Source organism: Myotis davidii, unplaced genomic scaffold (genome assembly GCF_000327345.1).
Source record: "Myotis davidii unplaced genomic scaffold, ASM32734v1 scaffold223, whole genome shotgun sequence".
Classification (NCBI taxonomy): domain Eukaryota; kingdom Metazoa; phylum Chordata; class Mammalia; order Chiroptera; family Vespertilionidae; genus Myotis; species Myotis davidii.
In genome coordinates, this window is record NW_006294609.1 from 1,848,420 (window position 1) to 1,865,233 (window position 16,814).

Genomic DNA, 16,814 nt, shown 5'->3' on the forward strand with positions numbered 1-16,814 from the left:
CAAGGTACATGCCCTTGACCGGAATCGAACCTGGGACCTTTCAGTCCGCAGCCCGACGCTCTATCCAATGAGCCAAACCGGTTACGGCAGGAAGGCCTACTCTTGCATGAATTTCATGCATCGGGTCTCTAGTAATATATAACACTTTTTATGTTGTGTCAAATTCTGTCTGCTCTATCTTGCTAAGGATTTTGCCTTAATTTTCACCTTGCTCATTACTTGGTTTTTTTCGTTGTTGATGATGCATTGCAGGCATTCTACATATATTCTGGATATTAACCCCTTATCAGATATGATTTGCAACAATTTCCCCTTCTGTAGATAGTCTTTTCAGTCTGTTCATTGTGTTCTTGGATGCACAAGTTCTAAATGTTGGTGTAACCCAATGTATCGTCATTTTGTTGCCTGTGCTTTTGGAGAAATTGCCAAGTCTAATGACATAAGCTTTATGTCATGTTTTCTTCTAAGAGTTTTTTAGGTTTAGGTCTTTAATCCACGTTGAGTTAATTTTTGTGTGTGGTGTAAGGTATGGCTCCAACTTCATACTTTTGCATGTGGGTATCCGATTTTCCCAACACCATTTGTTGAAAACCATTTGACTGTATATGTTAGGTTTTATTTCTGGGCTCCCTATTCCTTCATTGCTTTTATGGCCGAACACTATTCCATTGTGTGGCTCTACCATTTTTATTTATATTGTATCTCGGTATTTAATCACTGAGCCTTGTAACATCTGAGCCCTTGCCTGGGATCCTCCCTGGGATCATCAGAACATCATGCCCTTTGAAAAGAGTGTCTATTTTGCTTGCTTACAAAGAAAGCTGGCAGTGTATTCCGGGGAAAGGCAAGCTCGGTTGCTGAGCTTTCTCCCTCTGTTACAAACCTCTCAGCAAAACAGAAGTAATTCATTTTGCACTCCCCACTGCTGGTCCGCGCAGTAACACCCTCTGTACCTGGAGAATGTGCCCACCCCAACCCATGTGCCAAGTGTCCGTCTGGCACACAAGCTTCATGTTTGTTTCTGGGGAGGAAGGAGAACACCAGCGCTTCCTGGGTGCTTTTGGCCACACGCATTATCTCATTATCTCGTCTGGTATATTCCTCGCAGCAAGCCCTCCACCTCGGTACTGCTATTCACTGGGGAGGAAACTGAGGCTGGGAGGAGGTAAGTACCTTGGCCAAGGCCACAACGCGGGCACGTGGAGGAGCCCAGGAGTTGGCCAAGCGCACAGCGCAGGGATTCGCGCGTCACTGAGGGTCAGAAGCCCCGGGCCCTGGCGACCACTGGCCTGGGAGCTTCTGGCAGCCCAGGCTCCTGGGCCCACCTGTGCGCGGCCCCCAACGACTGCTTCCTGTCTGGGCGCAGACTGCAGGAAATATCATGGAGACCCAGAGCTCCCTCCAGGTGCAATGCCAGTTCTGAGGCTGGAAAGCTTGAGTGTAGAGAGGAAAAAGTTGGTGCTTTTTTTACTCTCTCGCCGCCTGACGTCGGAAATTCCGCCCCCGTCTCCGTGGAAACCCGGCGTCCGTAGCCGCAGTCACCAGGGGCGGAGCTCCGAGCCGCAGCTCCGCCCCGAGTTCGCAGCGGCTCCCAGGTGGGGAGCAATCACTGTCACCCCGGATCCCCTCCGTTCCTCTTCTCGGCTGCCGTCCCTCCCGTCGGCGTTCGTTCCCCCAAACCACATCCTGGAGGCGCTCTTCTGCCTGGCCCTCAGCCCGGCGGGCGCACCGGGCGTCGGGGCCTGAGAGCCGCGCGCTGCCTCCCGATCCCCGCGGCTCCCCCCTCGGCGGCGCTGATTGGCCGCTCCCGGGCCTTCCCCTGCGCGGGCTCCACTGCCCAGCGGAAAGTTTTCTGTGTCCGGGGGAAGTTGGACCTTTGGAGCCTGGGAGACAGCAGCTCCCGAGGCTGCGGGGCTCTGCGCGGCCATGGAGATGGAGGAGCCCCCTTTGCGAGAGGAGGAGGAGGAGGAAGAGGAGGAGGAGGACGAGGCTGGCCCCGAGGGGGCTCTGCGCAAGAGCCCCTTCCAGCTGACCGCCGAGGACGTGTATGACATCTCCTACGTGGTGGGCCGCGAGCTGATGGCGCTGGGCAGCGACCCCCGGGTGACACAGCTGCAGTTCAAAATCGTCCGCGTGCTGGAGATGCTGGAGACGCTGGTGAGCGAGGGCAGCCTGGCGGCGGAGGAGCTGAGGATGGAGCGGGACAGCCTCCGGAAGGAGGTGGAGGGGCTGCGGAGAGAGGGCGCGGCGGCCAGCCCCGAGGTGAGTGCCGGAGGCAGGGGCGCGTGGGGCAGGGCCCGCTGGCACGGAGGCCCCTTCCCCCCCCACACCCCTCTTTTAAAATATACTTTTAAAATTGATTTTAGAGAGGAAGGGAGAGGGAGAGAGAGAAACATCAATGATGAGAGCGAATCATTGATTGTCTGCCTCCTGCACGCCCCACACAACCCGGGCTTCTGCCCTGACCAGGAATAGTGATCCCCTGGGTCATAGGTCGACGCTCAACCACTGAGCCACACCGGCGGGGCCTCTTTCCTCTCTTGAATATCCAAGCCTCTCCAAGCAGAGCACTGAGTATCCAGCCCACAGATTGGAAACGCTGCGATTGTAAACATTTGTGGAGCAGTTACTAGGTGCTGGGCCCTGTCCTGCGTCAGTCAGTGGCCGCTAGCATTTTTGACCGTGACCTAGAGCAGTGGTTCTCACGCTCTAGCGGGCATCACCATCCCCTGGGTGTTCTTTAAAACACGGACTGCAGGGCCCCAGCCCCAGAGTTTCTGATTCAATAGGTCAGGCCTGGGACCTGAGGAGCTTCCAGATAATGCAGATGCTATTGGTCCAGACATCACACTTTGAGTGTCTTTGACCCCGATTAAGAAGTAAAGTTTGACTAAAGAGAAATTAGTGTTTTTGACCACAAAAAAGACCCGTGTGAGAATATTCAGTAGCTTTATTCGTACTCGTGCCAAACTGGAAAGAATCCAGACGCGCCAGAGGAGTGGGTGGGTTTTTGAAGGGTGGTACGTCCCTGCGGTGGAATGCTCCGCAGCCCCGAAAAAGAACAGGGTGCTGATACACACAACTGTGTGGCTGACCCTCACGGGTGTTGCATTGTAAGACAGGAGCCAGGCACAAAAGACAGCCTACCATATGTGAGATTCAGGAACAGGAAGAATAGCCCTGACCGGTTTGGCTCAGTGGATAGAGCATCGGCCTGAGGACTCAAAGGTCCCAGGTTCTATTCCGGTCAAGGGCATGTACCTTGGTTGCAGGCACATCCCCAGTAGGAGGTGTGCGGAGGCAGCTGAATTGATGGTTCTCTCTCATCGATGTTTCTAACTCTCTATCCCTCTCCCTTCCTCTCTGTAAAAAAATCAATAACATATATTTTAAAAAAAAGGAACAGGAAGAATAATCTTTATTTATAGAAGACAGATTGGTGCTAACCTAACGCCAGGGAGGGGACAGCGAGAGGGAGCAGGAAGGAAATGCACCGTGGTTATGTGGGTATATACATATGGCAAAGATCGTCAAGCCATAAACTCAGGAGTAGGATGTTTTACTGTATGTATGTTATACCTCCATTTTACAGGATTACATTTCAAGAAGCAACATGATGCACGGTCATATTTCCTACTTTATGAGTTTTTACATTCTTGTTGCAACTCACTAAATTAATATCATACTCAGGACAGGGTCTTCAGCCACAGTTTTAAAAATAAGATCTGCCCTAACTCTCTCGGTTAGTCTTTATACTATATTATACCCATTTTGCAGAAATGGAGGCATAGAACAGGCAAATAATTTATTAAGGACTTCGAGCAAGTAGGAGGTAGAGGCAGGCTTTGAGCTCAGAGAGGCTGGTTTTAACCACACCATACTAAAACGGGCCTTGGAGCTTACGCTGTATCAGCATTTGTTGAGTGACTGCACTGTGTGGGCTCTGGGGCCATGGAAGTAAATCAGACGAGGGCCCTGTGTTCTGGCGACTCACAGCTGGTGGGAGGGGTAAGACGCACATTCCTCCAGAACTCGGATCCAAGATTACAGACTGAGGAGTGAGCCCTGGCAGCCCAACGGCCAGGGTCGCTGAAATTCCCAGGGAAGAGTGAAGGTTTCTGGTAGCTCCCCTGCTACACTTGAATTTCACCTACTCCTTAGTCACGGGGGCAATGATATTTGCAGATAAGGCTCTAATATATATATATTAGGGAGAGTAGAAGAGAGATAAAAAGACAGAGAGAAACATCGATGTGAGAGATGCACATCGATTGGTTGCTTCCTGCACGAGCTCCAAACAGGGCCTGGGTGGGGAGGAGCCTGCAACCAAGGTACATGCCCTTGGCTGGAATCGAACCCAGGACCCTTTGGTCTGCAGGCCGATGCTCTATCCACTGAGCCAAACTGGCTAGGGCAGTGGTCAGCAAACCGCGGCTCATGAGCCACATGCGGCTCTTTGGCCCCTTGAGTGTGGCTCTTCCACAAAATACCACGTGTGAGCGCGCACATACAGTGCATTTGAAACTTCATGGCCCATGCGCAGTAGTCGGTATTTTGTGGAAGAGCCACACTCAAGGGGCCAAAGAGTTGCATGTGGCTTGTGAGCCACAGTTTGCCAACCACTGGGCTAGGGCAAGGCTCTACTTTTGTATTATCATAGGAGGTGGTTGAATGTCATGATGAGCAGCCTGGCTTTTGAGACTCGAGAGCAGTTCAGTGACTCACCCAGCATCACAGCTCATGCCCTGTGCCCTTCTCCCGTCACCTTCAACTCCAGGCACAAGGACACGGAGGAGGCCCCACCAGGGGCCATGAACAGCGTGACTTCCCATAGGGGGCACAGCGGACAGGCTTCATCAGCCAGCAGATGAGATGGCACATTTTCCTCCCAAACCACAGACTTCAGAACGGGGTGTGGGGAAAAGGCAGAGAGAATGAATGTTTAGTTCCATTAGACAGTTCATACAAATAGGCCTTATTTTTTCATTTATTTTTCTAAATTATTATGTTAATTGTGATCATGTACACATAAAATTCACCGCTTTAACCCTTTTAAAAATCAGTAGCATTAAGTGCATTCACATGGTTATGCAACCATCACCACCTTCCTCTCCAGATCTCTTCATCTTGCAAAACTGAAACTCTGTGCTCGTGAAACAACAACTCCCCATTTCTCCCTCCCCCCAGCTTTTGGTAACTACTGTTCTACTTTCTACATCTATGAATTTGCCTATTTTAGGTACTTCCTGTAAGTAGACTCATATAATCTTTGTCCTTTTGTGACTGGCTTCTTTCACTTAGCATAATGTCTTTAAGGTTTATCCATGTGTCACAATTTTCTTCCTGTTTTTTAAATCCTCACCGGATGACATGCTGAGAGAGAGAGAGAGAAACATGGGTGTGAGATTGGTTGCCTCCCATCTGCGCCCTGACCTGGGCCAGGGTGCAAGCCTGCAACCAAGGGACATGCCTTTGACCAGAATCAAACCCGGGACCCTTCAGTCCATGGGCCGACGCTCTATCCACTGAGCCAAAGGAGCCCTGGCACTTTTCTTGGAGAATGGTGCCTTCGCTTCTTTACCACCAGCCAAACACTCCCAACAGGCAGCACCTCCTCTCCTTAGGGCTCCGGGAGTCACCAAACCAGAGAACGTTGCTTTCTGGGGTGGACAGCTCATCCCCTTGAGGGAAACTGCATCAGTGACATCTTTTCTTCCAGGGAAGCCTGGGACCAGGCAAGATGGTGGTTGACCTGAGCGACCCCAACCGGCCGCGCTTCACTCTGCAGGAGCTGAGGGACGTGCTGCAGGAGCGCAACAAGCTCAAGGCGCAGCTGCTGCTGGCGCAGGAGGAGCTGCAGTGCTACAAGAGGTGGGCTCTGCCGCCTGCCAGGGCGCCCTCAAACGTCCCGTATTGGCTCCCATGTCCATTCAGCCAACTTATCCGAGCCCCATGATGCCCGGCGGTGGGGGTGTAGCCGTGACCCAAACGGAGCAAGTGCATGCTCATCTAGGGAGACAGGTAGGCAGCAAGGAGGCCTGAGGTAAGCACTCAGGGTCATGGTCTCAGTGCTCTAGAGAAGGTAAAAGCAGGGGGCGTGGCCCAGACCCAAGTGCTGAGGGAGTTGGGGGGAGGGACTTGTTTTTATTTATTTGTTTGTTTATGTGTTTATTTTAAAAAAAAATTTTTATTGATTTGAGAGGAAGGAAGAGGGAGAGAGATAGAAACATTAATGATGAGAGAGAATCATTGACTGGCTGCCTCCTGCATGTCCCACACTGGGGATCAAGGCCACAACCCAGGCATGTGCCCTGACCTGGAAGAGAACCGTGGCCTCCTGGTTCATAGGTTAATACTCAACCACAGCCACACAGGCGGGGCAGGGAGGAACTTGTTTCAAACTGAGTCGTTAGGGACAATCCCTCTCAGGTGAAGGACAGAAAGCAGACAACCATGTATAGATTCGGTAGGACCAGAACGGAGCGAGAAGTTCAGAGAAGTTCAAAGACCAGAGGTGGGAACCAGCGTGGCCAGCTAAAGAGACCCAGCAGGGGGGAACCTGAAACGCAGGGGAAGTTGGTCTGGAAGAGACTGGGGAGTGGTGCCTTGTCCACCACAGGCAAGAGCTCTGACTTTATTGTAAGCAGGGAAGGTTTAACTGGGGGAATGACAAGATCCATTTAAAGGATCAATGAGGTGATTTTGATAACTGAACTATTTGGTTATGAGAGGATATCATTGCCCTTTGGAAGTATACACGGAATTATTTTTTTTCTTTTAAACATATTTTATTGATTTTTTACTGAGAGGAAGGGAGAGGGATAGAGAATTTAGAAACATCGATGAGAGAGAAACATCCATCAGTTGCCTCCTGCACACCCCCTACTGGGGATGTGCCCGCAACCAAGGCACATGCCCTCGACTGGAATCAAACCTGGGACCCTTCAGTCCACAGGCCGACACTCTATCCACTGAACCAAACTGGTCAGGACTACACTGAATTCTTTAGGAATAAAGAAGTAAGATGTCTCCAACTTACTCTCAAGTGGTTCAGAAAGAAAGTAGATGCATGAAGGGTGGGGTAGGTAGGTGGATCGGTGGGTGGTTGGATGGAAAGATAAGATAAAATAAGATTTAAAAAGGTAAGATGGGATAAACAAATAATTGGGGGATCTGGGGTAAAGTATTTGGGAAGTCTTTTTTACTAATCTTACAACTTTTCTCTAAGTTTTAAATTATCTAAAAATCCAAAGTTATAAAAGATCACAATAATATGTGAACAGAGGGACTATAGGACAGTGATGGCAAACCTATGACCCACGTGTCAGAGGTGACATGCGAACTCATTTTTTTGGGTGATTTTTCTTTGTTAAATGGCATTTAAATATATAAAATAAACCTCAAAAATATAAGTCTTTGTTTTACTATGGTTGCAAATATCAAAAAATTTCTATATGTGACACGGCACCAGAGATAAGTTAGGGTTTTTCAAAATGCTGACACGCCGAGCTCAAAGGGTTCGCCATCACTGCCCTAGAGTATGAGGTGTCTGTTGTGTGGGCATCAAGGATGAGGACCAGCTGGAGATCAGGGTTGGACTTTGCTATAGCCACCTGAGCCTCTGCCCCCCAAAATGTTGTCTTTCGTGTTGGTGTTTCTTGAAGAGGGGGGCGGGGGCTGTGTGGTTGCATGGCTCTGGGAAACACTGAGTTACACAGGTGGGTTTCTTTAGAGGCAGAAGAGGGTAAGAGCAAGCGAATAAAAACGCAGAACCAGCTCATGGTTAGCAGTGCTTGCCACGGGTCAGCCCCCGGCTGAGTGTGTCCCAGGCATCATTTCATTCAGTGCTCACTGCAGGCCTGTGCGGTCAGGTACCTGCTGGAAGTCCACGGCTGCTGGTGGCAACAGTGAGGCGTGTCCTCAGGCAGCCCGAGCGCACAGCCTGCACTCTTCATGTCAGGCCACCTTTGGACCCTGCACGTTTGGAAGGCAGGGCGGATCCTGATTCCAGACAAAGCCCCGAGTGATGTTATTCTTTCCGTTCTTTCCTCGAGCATCATGAAGACAGGAGTGGCAAAGCAGAAACGCTCTAGGAAGCCAAATCCAAAAGGGCTGAGTTCTGCCAACAGACGTTTCATTGTCTGCCTTGCGCCGAGGTTGGAACCATGTTCGTGGAAAGACCTGTCTTTGTCTCATTTGATAAGTATTTCAGACACAGGTAGTTAAAGCCAGGAGCCGCCAGACTGGCAGCTTGTGAGGGAATTAAGCAACACCCTTTGTTTCCAGTGCTGAGTTCCCAGCAAACAGCAGATGTGCCCTTCCCATCTGGTGCAGGCCGAGACAGCAGGGTTGGCTTGGTCTCTTGCGCCCTCTGTCCTGGAGAAACGAGCCTGTCCACTGAGCTGTTCTCTTAGCAGTGGCATCTGGAGGCCTAAGCTCATACCAACAATCATTATATTTAAAAAAAAATATTTTTATTGATTTCAGAGAGGAAGGGAGAGGGAGACAGAGATAGAAACATCAATGATGAGAGAGAATCATTAATCAGCTGTGTCCTGCACGCCCCCAATGGGGATGGAGCTCACAACCAGAGCATGTGCCCTGCCCGGGAATCAAACCCTGACCTCCGAGTCCATAGGGTGACGCTCAACCACTGAGCCACGCTGGCCAGGCCTATAGATCATTTTAGATTGAAGGCAGCTATGGTGGGCTATTTCCATAGGCGGCCACAACTGTTGTCCCCATCCCGCATGCTTTTTGCAAGGAGACTTTTCCTCTTGCCTCCCCTTGAATCAGGGCGGCCCTGTGACTTGCTCTGGTCAATGGAACGTGCCATCTGGCTTAAGGATCTAAGAGACCTCCAGACTTCCATGTTTTATGCTCTTGGAATCCTGCCTTGAGACCACCATGCTGTGAAGAAGTGAAGGCAGTCACAGGGAGAGGTCACATGACGGACTACCAAGGTGCCCCAGCCGACAGCCCCAGCTGTGCCCGGCCCCTAGCTCATCCACCAATTCATGCAGCTGCTTGAGAGCCACCAGGCCAACCCTAAGCAGGACAGCCATCCCAAGACTCAGAAGCCACCCTGTTGTAAATCTAAGTTTCAGGGCGTCAAATAACAATAGATAGTGGAAAGGGCAATTTTTAGATGATGCCTCTTATGAAATACTAATATTATAATAAAAATATATTATTGTAGTAGCTAATAAGAGTCCACTCTTTGCAACGGAGAGAGAAGGGTGGGTCCTGCTTTCCGAAGTTCATATGTAAAGGGGCGTCTCATCAGCTCAGGTGCCGTAACAAAATATCCTAGACTGGGGGCTTCAGCAATAGAAGTGTCTTCTCCCGGTTCCGGAGGCTACGAGTCCCAGATCCAGGTGCCAGTATGGCTGGTGCTGACATTTCCTGACTCCTAGGCAGCTTCCTTCCGGCTGATTCCTCACAGGGCGAGAGAGAGAGAGAGAGAGAGAGGTGACATTTCCTGACTCCTAGGCAACTTCCTTCCGGCTGAGTCCTCCTCACAGGGAGAGAGAGAGAGAGAGAGAGAGAGAGAGAGAGAGAGAGCAGCCCTCTGGTGTCTCTCTCACAATTGATTTTCCACGTAGCTGGGAAGGATCCTGGAGTTGCTCTCAGAAATAAAGAAAAAACTGCAACAAAGGCCTCGGGGTGGGCACCGGGGACTCGGTGCCTCGTTCTCTCCTCTTTGCTTCTCTTTGTTGGTCCTCACTATCGTGCATATGGACAGCCCTTCTCTGAATCCTAGGGAGCATGACTGCTGGCAGAACAGCCTTCTTCCAGCTTCTGCCCATCAAGTCCCTCCTGGGATCACCTGACCCCCATATCTTCTCAGTCACTATCAATCTAGCTCTGTACCATCGTCCGACTTACTATATATATTTTTATTTTACTTATTTTTTTACTGACCATTCCCTTCCCCACTGGAATGTAACTTGCATGAGGGAAGATATTTTCTGTTTTGGTCATTGCTGTTCATTGCACCATGGCACGGTACGTCGCTGAATAAATATTTGTCAAATGAGTGCCATGTATTATTGTCTCACTTAACCCCTTAATCCTAGGAGGTAGGCACTTCTGTTATCCTCATTTTACCATTTAGGAAATCAAGACCTAAGTTAAAGAATTTACACAGGGTCATACTCCTACAAAGTGGAGAAGCTTGAACTGGTAGCCAACGTAATCAGACAAGAGAAGGAAAGGAGAGGTTTCAGCATTGGAAACGTGGAGAGAAGAGTTTCTGACTCCGGAGCTTTCCGTGCTGAAATTATTAATGTAATAATAATGATTGAGATTCTTCACTTTCAGCCCTAACCGGTTTGGCTCAGTGGATAGAGCGTCGGCCTGCGGACTGAAAGGTCCCAGGTTCGATTCCGGTCAAGGGCATGTACCTGGGTTGCGGGCACATCCCCAGTAGGGAGTGTGCAGGAGGCGGCTGATTGATGTTTCTCTCTATCCCTCTCCCTTCCTCTCTGTGAAAGATCAATAAAATATATTTTAAAAAAAAAGATTCTTCACTTTCAGGACCGCACAAATAAGAGGCCTGCAGTAAAACACCCCATTTGTCTGCCCCCCTTTCTCCAGTGGCCTGATTCCAGCAAGAGAAGGCCCGGAAGGGAGAAGAGGAAAGGACTCTCTGGCTGCCAGGGCCAGCAACGCCAGCAGAGACAAGGAGGAGAAGACCATCATAAGGAAGCTGTGAGTCACCCTGCGGCCCGCTGCCGCCACTGAATGAGGGGCGGACGGAGTGGGGCGAAGGGGCGAAGGGAGGCTGGCCGGCTGCCCCGGGTGGGGAGGTGCTAGTCTCCCGGTGGTAGTGCTGTAGCCAATAAGAAAACTCCATTCCAGCCCTGGCCAGTGTTCTCAGTGGTTAGAGTGTCCGCCTGAGGACCAAAGGATCTCAGGTTCGATTCCTGGTCAAGGGCAGGTGCCTGGGTGCATCCCTGACACTCCTCGGAGTGCGTGTGGGAGGCAACCAATTGATGCTTCTCTCTCTCTCTCACCTTCCTCTCTCTAAAATCAACAAATGAAATTTAAAAATACATATGAGCCCTTGAAATCTGATGGACATTTTACACTTGCAGCACATTTCAGTAAGACCAGCCCTGCGTCAAGGGCTCTTGGGACGTGTAGCTGGTGGCCACCATAGCGGGTATCAGGGCTTTAGCCAGTACCCAGAAAGATCCTTTGTCTGTGACGAAGAGCTGAGTTCACATGATTTAATTTTTTTTCAATCATGATAAAATATACATAACATAAAATTTATGATTTTAACTGTTTGTAAGTGTACACTTTAGTCATAGTAAGTACATTTACATTGTTGTGCAGCCATCACCATGATCCATTCCCAGGATTTTTTCATCATCCCATCCTGAAATTCTGGGCTCATTAAGCACTAACTTCTCAATTCATCCTTCTTCCAGCCCCTGGCAACCACCATTCTACTTTATTTTTCTTTTTAAAAATGTTTTTATTGATTTTGAGAGAGAGAGAGGACGGGAGAGGAATAGAGAAATCGAAACATTTGAGAGAGCGAGAGGAACATCATTGATCGGCTGCCTCCCGCACAGCCTCTACTGGGGCTCGAGGCTCCAACTGGGCATGTGCCCTGACTGTGAATTAACCGGCTACCTCTTGGTTCCTGGGTCAACCTCAACCACTGAGCCACACTGGCCGGCCATTCTACTTTCTGACGCTATGAATTTAACTAGCCTAGGCACCTCATCTAAGTGGAATCACACAGTATTTGCATTTTTGTCTTTGTTCGGTGGATAGAGCCGATGGGGAGCCATGGGAGGGCTGAAGCTGGGGAAAGACAGCTCTACATAGTGACAGGGACCTTTGGTTGCTACGCGTGGATTGTAGGGGGGCGACGGGAGGCTGTTGAAGTCTGGACTGGGGGTGGCGAGGGGGAAGATGAACGTGGTGGGATTAGGGATATATTTGGGGCATGATGACTGATGACTAAGATGTAGCAGATGGGGGTGGGGGGTGGGGGACTTGAGAACAACTCCCAGGTTCCTGGCTCGAATGACTGGGCAGGATTGATGTCACTTCCTGAGAGAGGGCACTGGGGTGGAGGAGGGGCGGGTGGCAGAGCACTAGGGCCTGGATCCAAACCAGCTCAGGGCTCGCACCAGCCATTGCTGGCCGGGCTGCCAGCAGCACTCAGGGAGTTCTTCTTTGATGAGAAGCAAGAGCCTAGATCCCATCCTGACTTCTCAGCCTCCCACCCCGCTGCAACCCCAGCCCCGGCGATCTTCGCTTCGTTCTCATAACTGGAACTAGCGCTGAGCTTGTGCGTTCCGACCAACCCCAGACATCATTGCTCCTTTCCCAAACTTTGCAGGAAAACACTGAAAGCTTGGTATTCAGATAGCTTTGTATGATTTATGTCTTATCTAAGAATTCACATGCTAATCTCTATTTATTTTTTTTGCCAAGATGTTTTACAGTTGTAGGTAGCATTGAGAAGCTATTGCTTCCTCTGCAATGAAACCATCTAAAATTTAAAAAAAAATAAAAGGGCCGAAACCGGTTTGGCTCAGTGGATAGAGGGTCGGCCTGCGGACTGAAAGGTCCCAGGTTCGATTCCGGTCAGGGGCATGTACCTGGGTTGCGGGCACATCCCCGGTAGGAGATGTGCAGGAGGCAGCTGATCGATGTTTCTCTCTCATCGATGTTTCTAACTCTCTATCTCTCTCCCTTCCTCTCTGTAAAAAATCAATAAAATATATTAAAAAAAAAAAACAAAGAATAACCTTCATCATGTAATACTGGTTTTTTTTTTAAAAAAAAAAAAAGGTGGCAGAGTCCATCTGTTAGTATAACGCAGTGGTTAGTGGGCCCTGGGCTCGCAACTTTCTGTGTGACCTCGGGCCTGTGACTTGACCTCATAGAGCCTCGGTTTGCTCATCTATAAAATGGGGATGACCTAGCCGGTTTGGCTCAGTGGATAGAGCGTTGGCCTGCAGACTGAAGGGTTGCGGGTTCGATTCCAGTCAAGGGCATATGCCCAGGTTGCGGACTCGATCCCTAATAGGGAACGTGCAGAGCGGCCCATCAGTGATTCTCATCATTGATGTTTCTATTTTTGTTGTCTCCCTCTCCCTTCTTCTCTGAAATCGATAAAAAGATATTTTAAAATAAATAAATAACATAACATGGGGATATTGGTTGTGCTCACCTCCCCAAATTGTTATGCGTGTGAGATGAGCTTTTGGATGAAAAGCCCCCAGTCGGAGCCAGTTCATCATGAGCCCTGAGTGCAGGTTTGATTCAGAGGCCTGCTTCCTGACCCCTCTCTCTCCACCCAGGTTCTCCTTCCGATCTGGGAAGCAGACATAGATCCGAGGCGGCCATTCTCAGATCCTAGAAGACAACCCACCAGGAAGACTTCCCAGTCTGCTCAGTGCCACGCGGACCCACTGCACTCGCTCATGTGTTTCCCCTCAGCGCCGTCTGAGGAGCGAGGAGGTGAGGTTCTCTCTCCATCACCGTCTCCCCGGCTGCAGAACTGGGCACCCCCGGAGGCTTGGCCAGGGCAGGGCAAGTGGCACCCAGAAATCAAGAAAGCAGAAGGAAAAGAAAAAAAAAAAGCAGAAGGAAAAGAAAAAACAACAGAAAATAAAAAAAACGAAAGCAGAAGCAAAGTGCACGGGGGCCACCACCTGCCCACGTCAGCCGTCGAGGGATCTCAGCGCTCTGCCTCTCCGGCCCCACACTTGACCTTGCTCTTCACTGTGTGGCAGCCCTAGCAGCCAGGCACCAGCCCAGAGGGAGAGGGGAGAAAGCCGGAAAGCGTGGTATCGACCTTCCGGGGACTTCACTGATATTTAGTGACTATCTGACTTTGCTAACAGGACTTTTCGTTACCAGGAGATTTTTGTATTAAATGACTTCCCTTCTTTAAGTATTTAGAGTTGTCTCTCAGCTTGTGTGACCTTTCAGGTCTCGGTTTCCACGTCTGTAAACTACGTGTGTATGGATAGCTGGTGTGTCTTTGGTGCATTGAGTCTAAGTGATGTACCGTTATTTTGTGTGTCAGTGTGAGAGAAAAAATGTTACAAATTATAACATGAAGACACGGTTGACTTTAAGGCTCATTCTGATTTCAGAGAGGTTAAATGTGAAAAAGATGTACATTTAAGAATTGACGAAATCCAGTATATAGACAGTGGGTGCCTGCACTTTGCGAAGAAGCTGACGAGCCCGCGGAGCCTGTGTCCTTAGTAAAGGCCGCTGGCGCTCTGCTGCAGGGACCTTCATTCTGTAACAAGTCGGGGACACGGGGGCTGGGAATATACTAATAGCAAGACTGAAATGGGCCACATCAACTGAGCCTCCGAAAGGCTAAAGTAGGCCACAGGTCATGTAGCTAGGAGGCGGCTGCCCAGGATGTAAATTCCTAAGGCCTGTGCAAGCCCAGTTCTCCAAAGTCACTAACATTCATCATGAGTGCAATTCATGGCAGGCCTTGGCTATGCCGTTTGAGTACCCCTGCGGGCTGGGTAGTTATTCCCATGGTACCCCTGGGTCCCAGCACTGCGGGCTAAGGGATTTGTTCAAGATCCCAGCCCTAACGTGGTGGAAAAGGGGCTTGAGCCCAGGTGCAGACTTCCTAGCCCAGGCCTCAACCCCTTGGCTTCCTGAGAAAAGTCAGCAACGTTTCAGAGTCTGGTGGAGAATGCCATCTCAGCACTCTCAGGTCAGGGCCCCAACTCCGTATGACACTGCCACCCTGACGGGGTGCTCCCCTCTTAGTGGTCGGGGGGATCCCTGCACCTTGGGGTGAGGGCCAATTTGGGAAACAGATCTGAGTCCTGACTTCAGAACCACCTGGGCCAGACCAAGAGACAGCGAGGGCAGAGGAGAGGGGGGAGGGGCGGCTCCTGGGACCGAGTGTGGAGTCCAGCCGAGGTCCATCCTCCACAAGCCTGACATCCCCAAGCCGAGGCTGTAACAATCCATGGCGTGGACCCCAGGACACCCTGCAGAGCAGGCAGGTAGAGGCGGTTCCCACTCAGACAAGCTTCCGAGAGAGTGCGGGATCTGTCCAAGGGGACCGGCTGACCACCTCTCCAAGGCGGTGCTGGAAGCGGAGTTCTGCTTGTAAACCAAGGACACTACCCAAAGGATAGTCCCACTCCGCTACTCGAACCTACGACCCATCGAGGGCTGGCAGGAGGGACGTGCAGCACGAGGCAGGCGCGGCTGGTCCCCGACATCAAACCCAGGATCTCAGAAACGAGTGACAGTCACAGGCTCAAGTCTGTGCTCACGGTGTGCCAGGCGCCGTAACTGTAAGGGCCCAACATGCACAAACTTATCTTCAGGCTCCGTGACCCCTTCTACAAATGAAGCGACCATCCTGTAGGGGGACCAGCACTGAGGGGGGGTGTGACCCTCCTACAAAACCCCGGAAACCCACCCCTCCGCTCCCACCTCCACTCGTAAGAAACAGACACACAGGTGGCCTCGCCTGGCAATAAATATTTTAATTTTTGTTTCATTTTTATGATGACAAATAATTTTCAAGTTTATTTCCTTTTGTTTTTTAAATACAAAGCTAAACCACAAACAGGTACAACCGAGACATTTTACTTCACATTGACACGCTCCGTCGGATCCTCCTCCAATTGGCTGACCACTGACCAGGCAAGTGTGGGGCGGGGGGGAAGACTTTCCTAGGTAGCACCGTCGTGAGGCTGGGGTGCGCGGGGTGGGGGCTGGGGGGCACCAAGGTTGAGGACAGGCTCTCACACCTGTCTCCATTCACATTTACCTGGGACCAGGGGGTCCGGAGACCCCAGGTGGTGGTTCCAGAGCCAGGCCCCCTGGACCGCAGGTGGAGAGAGTGAGAATCAGTCCCCCTTTGGGAGGGAGGGGGCAGCTACCTACACCTCCTGCCGTCGTCACAATCATCACAGTCAAGGTGAAAACTGTACCCTCGGCCTTGATCCCTGGGTGCTGCACCTGCTCCCTCCCCTTGGGGGGGGGCCTGCACTCCAGGGCTCACGGGCTCACCCTTGGCTCACGGCTGCGCGGTCTGCCGTGTCGCAGGAAGAACACCAGGTGGTCTGACAAACAGCATGACAGCAGGTCTGGACCTTTCAACCCAGCAGAATATCGGGTCAGGGTGGGGGTGAGGGCGGCTATTTGGTGGGGGGAGGATTGGATAAGTAATTTCTGGTCCCACTACAAAACTTTATTTTTTATTAGAATAGAGTACCATCTCAAATCTCTTCTATAAAAAAACAAACAAAAAAACCAAACCCAAAGGAAAAGGAAAAAAAGAAAAAAAGAAAAAAACGCAGCCACTCCACTCACTTTATGACCTATGTACATGTAAGTTGTTTTCTGTGGTTTTTCTCTCTTTCTTTTTTTTGCCTTTTATGTTTTTTTGATTTTTATTATTTTTTTAAAATAAATTCAGTGTTCACATTTCTATAAAGAATTACCCCAGTTTCGGGAGGCGCTGCCCTGGTGGGCCGGCTGAGCAATGCTTTTCCCTGCCCGCGTCTGCTGACTCCCCGCCCTGACGCTGCGAGGCGCCCGGACACGCGGCCGCCCGTGGAAGAGTAAACCTCGGCCCGGCCCCTGCCCACGGGGGCCACCGGGTCAGCAAGCTTTCAAGAAAGCAGAGGGGAAGACGAACTTACTGCGAAACCCTTTAAAAAAGATTCATACACTTCCGTGTGCGCCTGTCCAGACGGCAGGAAAACAAGAGCTTGGGAACGTCCCGTGGGGGCCGTCGGGAGGCAGCAGGCGTCTTCCTGGCCGCCCCGTGCTGCTCGGAC

The 16,814-nt window shown here is 50.7% G+C and overlaps 2 protein-coding genes across 4 annotated transcripts in view; one reads left to right on the forward strand and one right to left on the reverse strand.

Moving 5' to 3' along the window:
- Nucleotides 1-300: 300 nt before the first annotated feature.
- Nucleotides 301-14,102, forward strand: RILPL2 (Rab interacting lysosomal protein-like 2). Its single transcript, XM_006768875.2, has 4 exons — nucleotides 301-2,262; nucleotides 5,720-5,871; nucleotides 10,600-10,713; nucleotides 13,332-14,102. The coding sequence occupies exons 1-4, from the start codon at nucleotides 1,927-1,929 to the stop codon at nucleotides 13,360-13,362; spliced, it is 633 nt and encodes a 210-aa protein (XP_006768938.1). The 5' UTR covers nucleotides 301-1,926; the 3' UTR covers nucleotides 13,363-14,102.
- Nucleotides 14,103-15,515: 1,413 nt separating this feature from the next.
- The window catches only part of LOC107183954, a 1,897-nt gene continuing 598 nt past the window's right edge, over nucleotides 15,516-16,814 (reverse strand). Inside the window, exons 2-4 of one of the 3 annotated variants that reach the window (XM_015567326.1) lie at nucleotides 16,677-16,814; nucleotides 16,042-16,124; nucleotides 15,516-15,851 (exon numbers count right to left, since the gene is read on the reverse strand). The exon at nucleotides 16,677-16,814 is cut by the window's right edge and continues 1 nt beyond it. In XM_015567326.1, coding sequence (XP_015422812.1) covers nucleotides 15,620-15,851; nucleotides 16,042-16,124; nucleotides 16,677-16,814 — 453 coding nt within the window. In that variant the 3' untranslated portion in view covers nucleotides 15,516-15,619. The other 2 variants (XR_001514772.1, XR_001514773.1) reach the window with 2 other exon arrangements.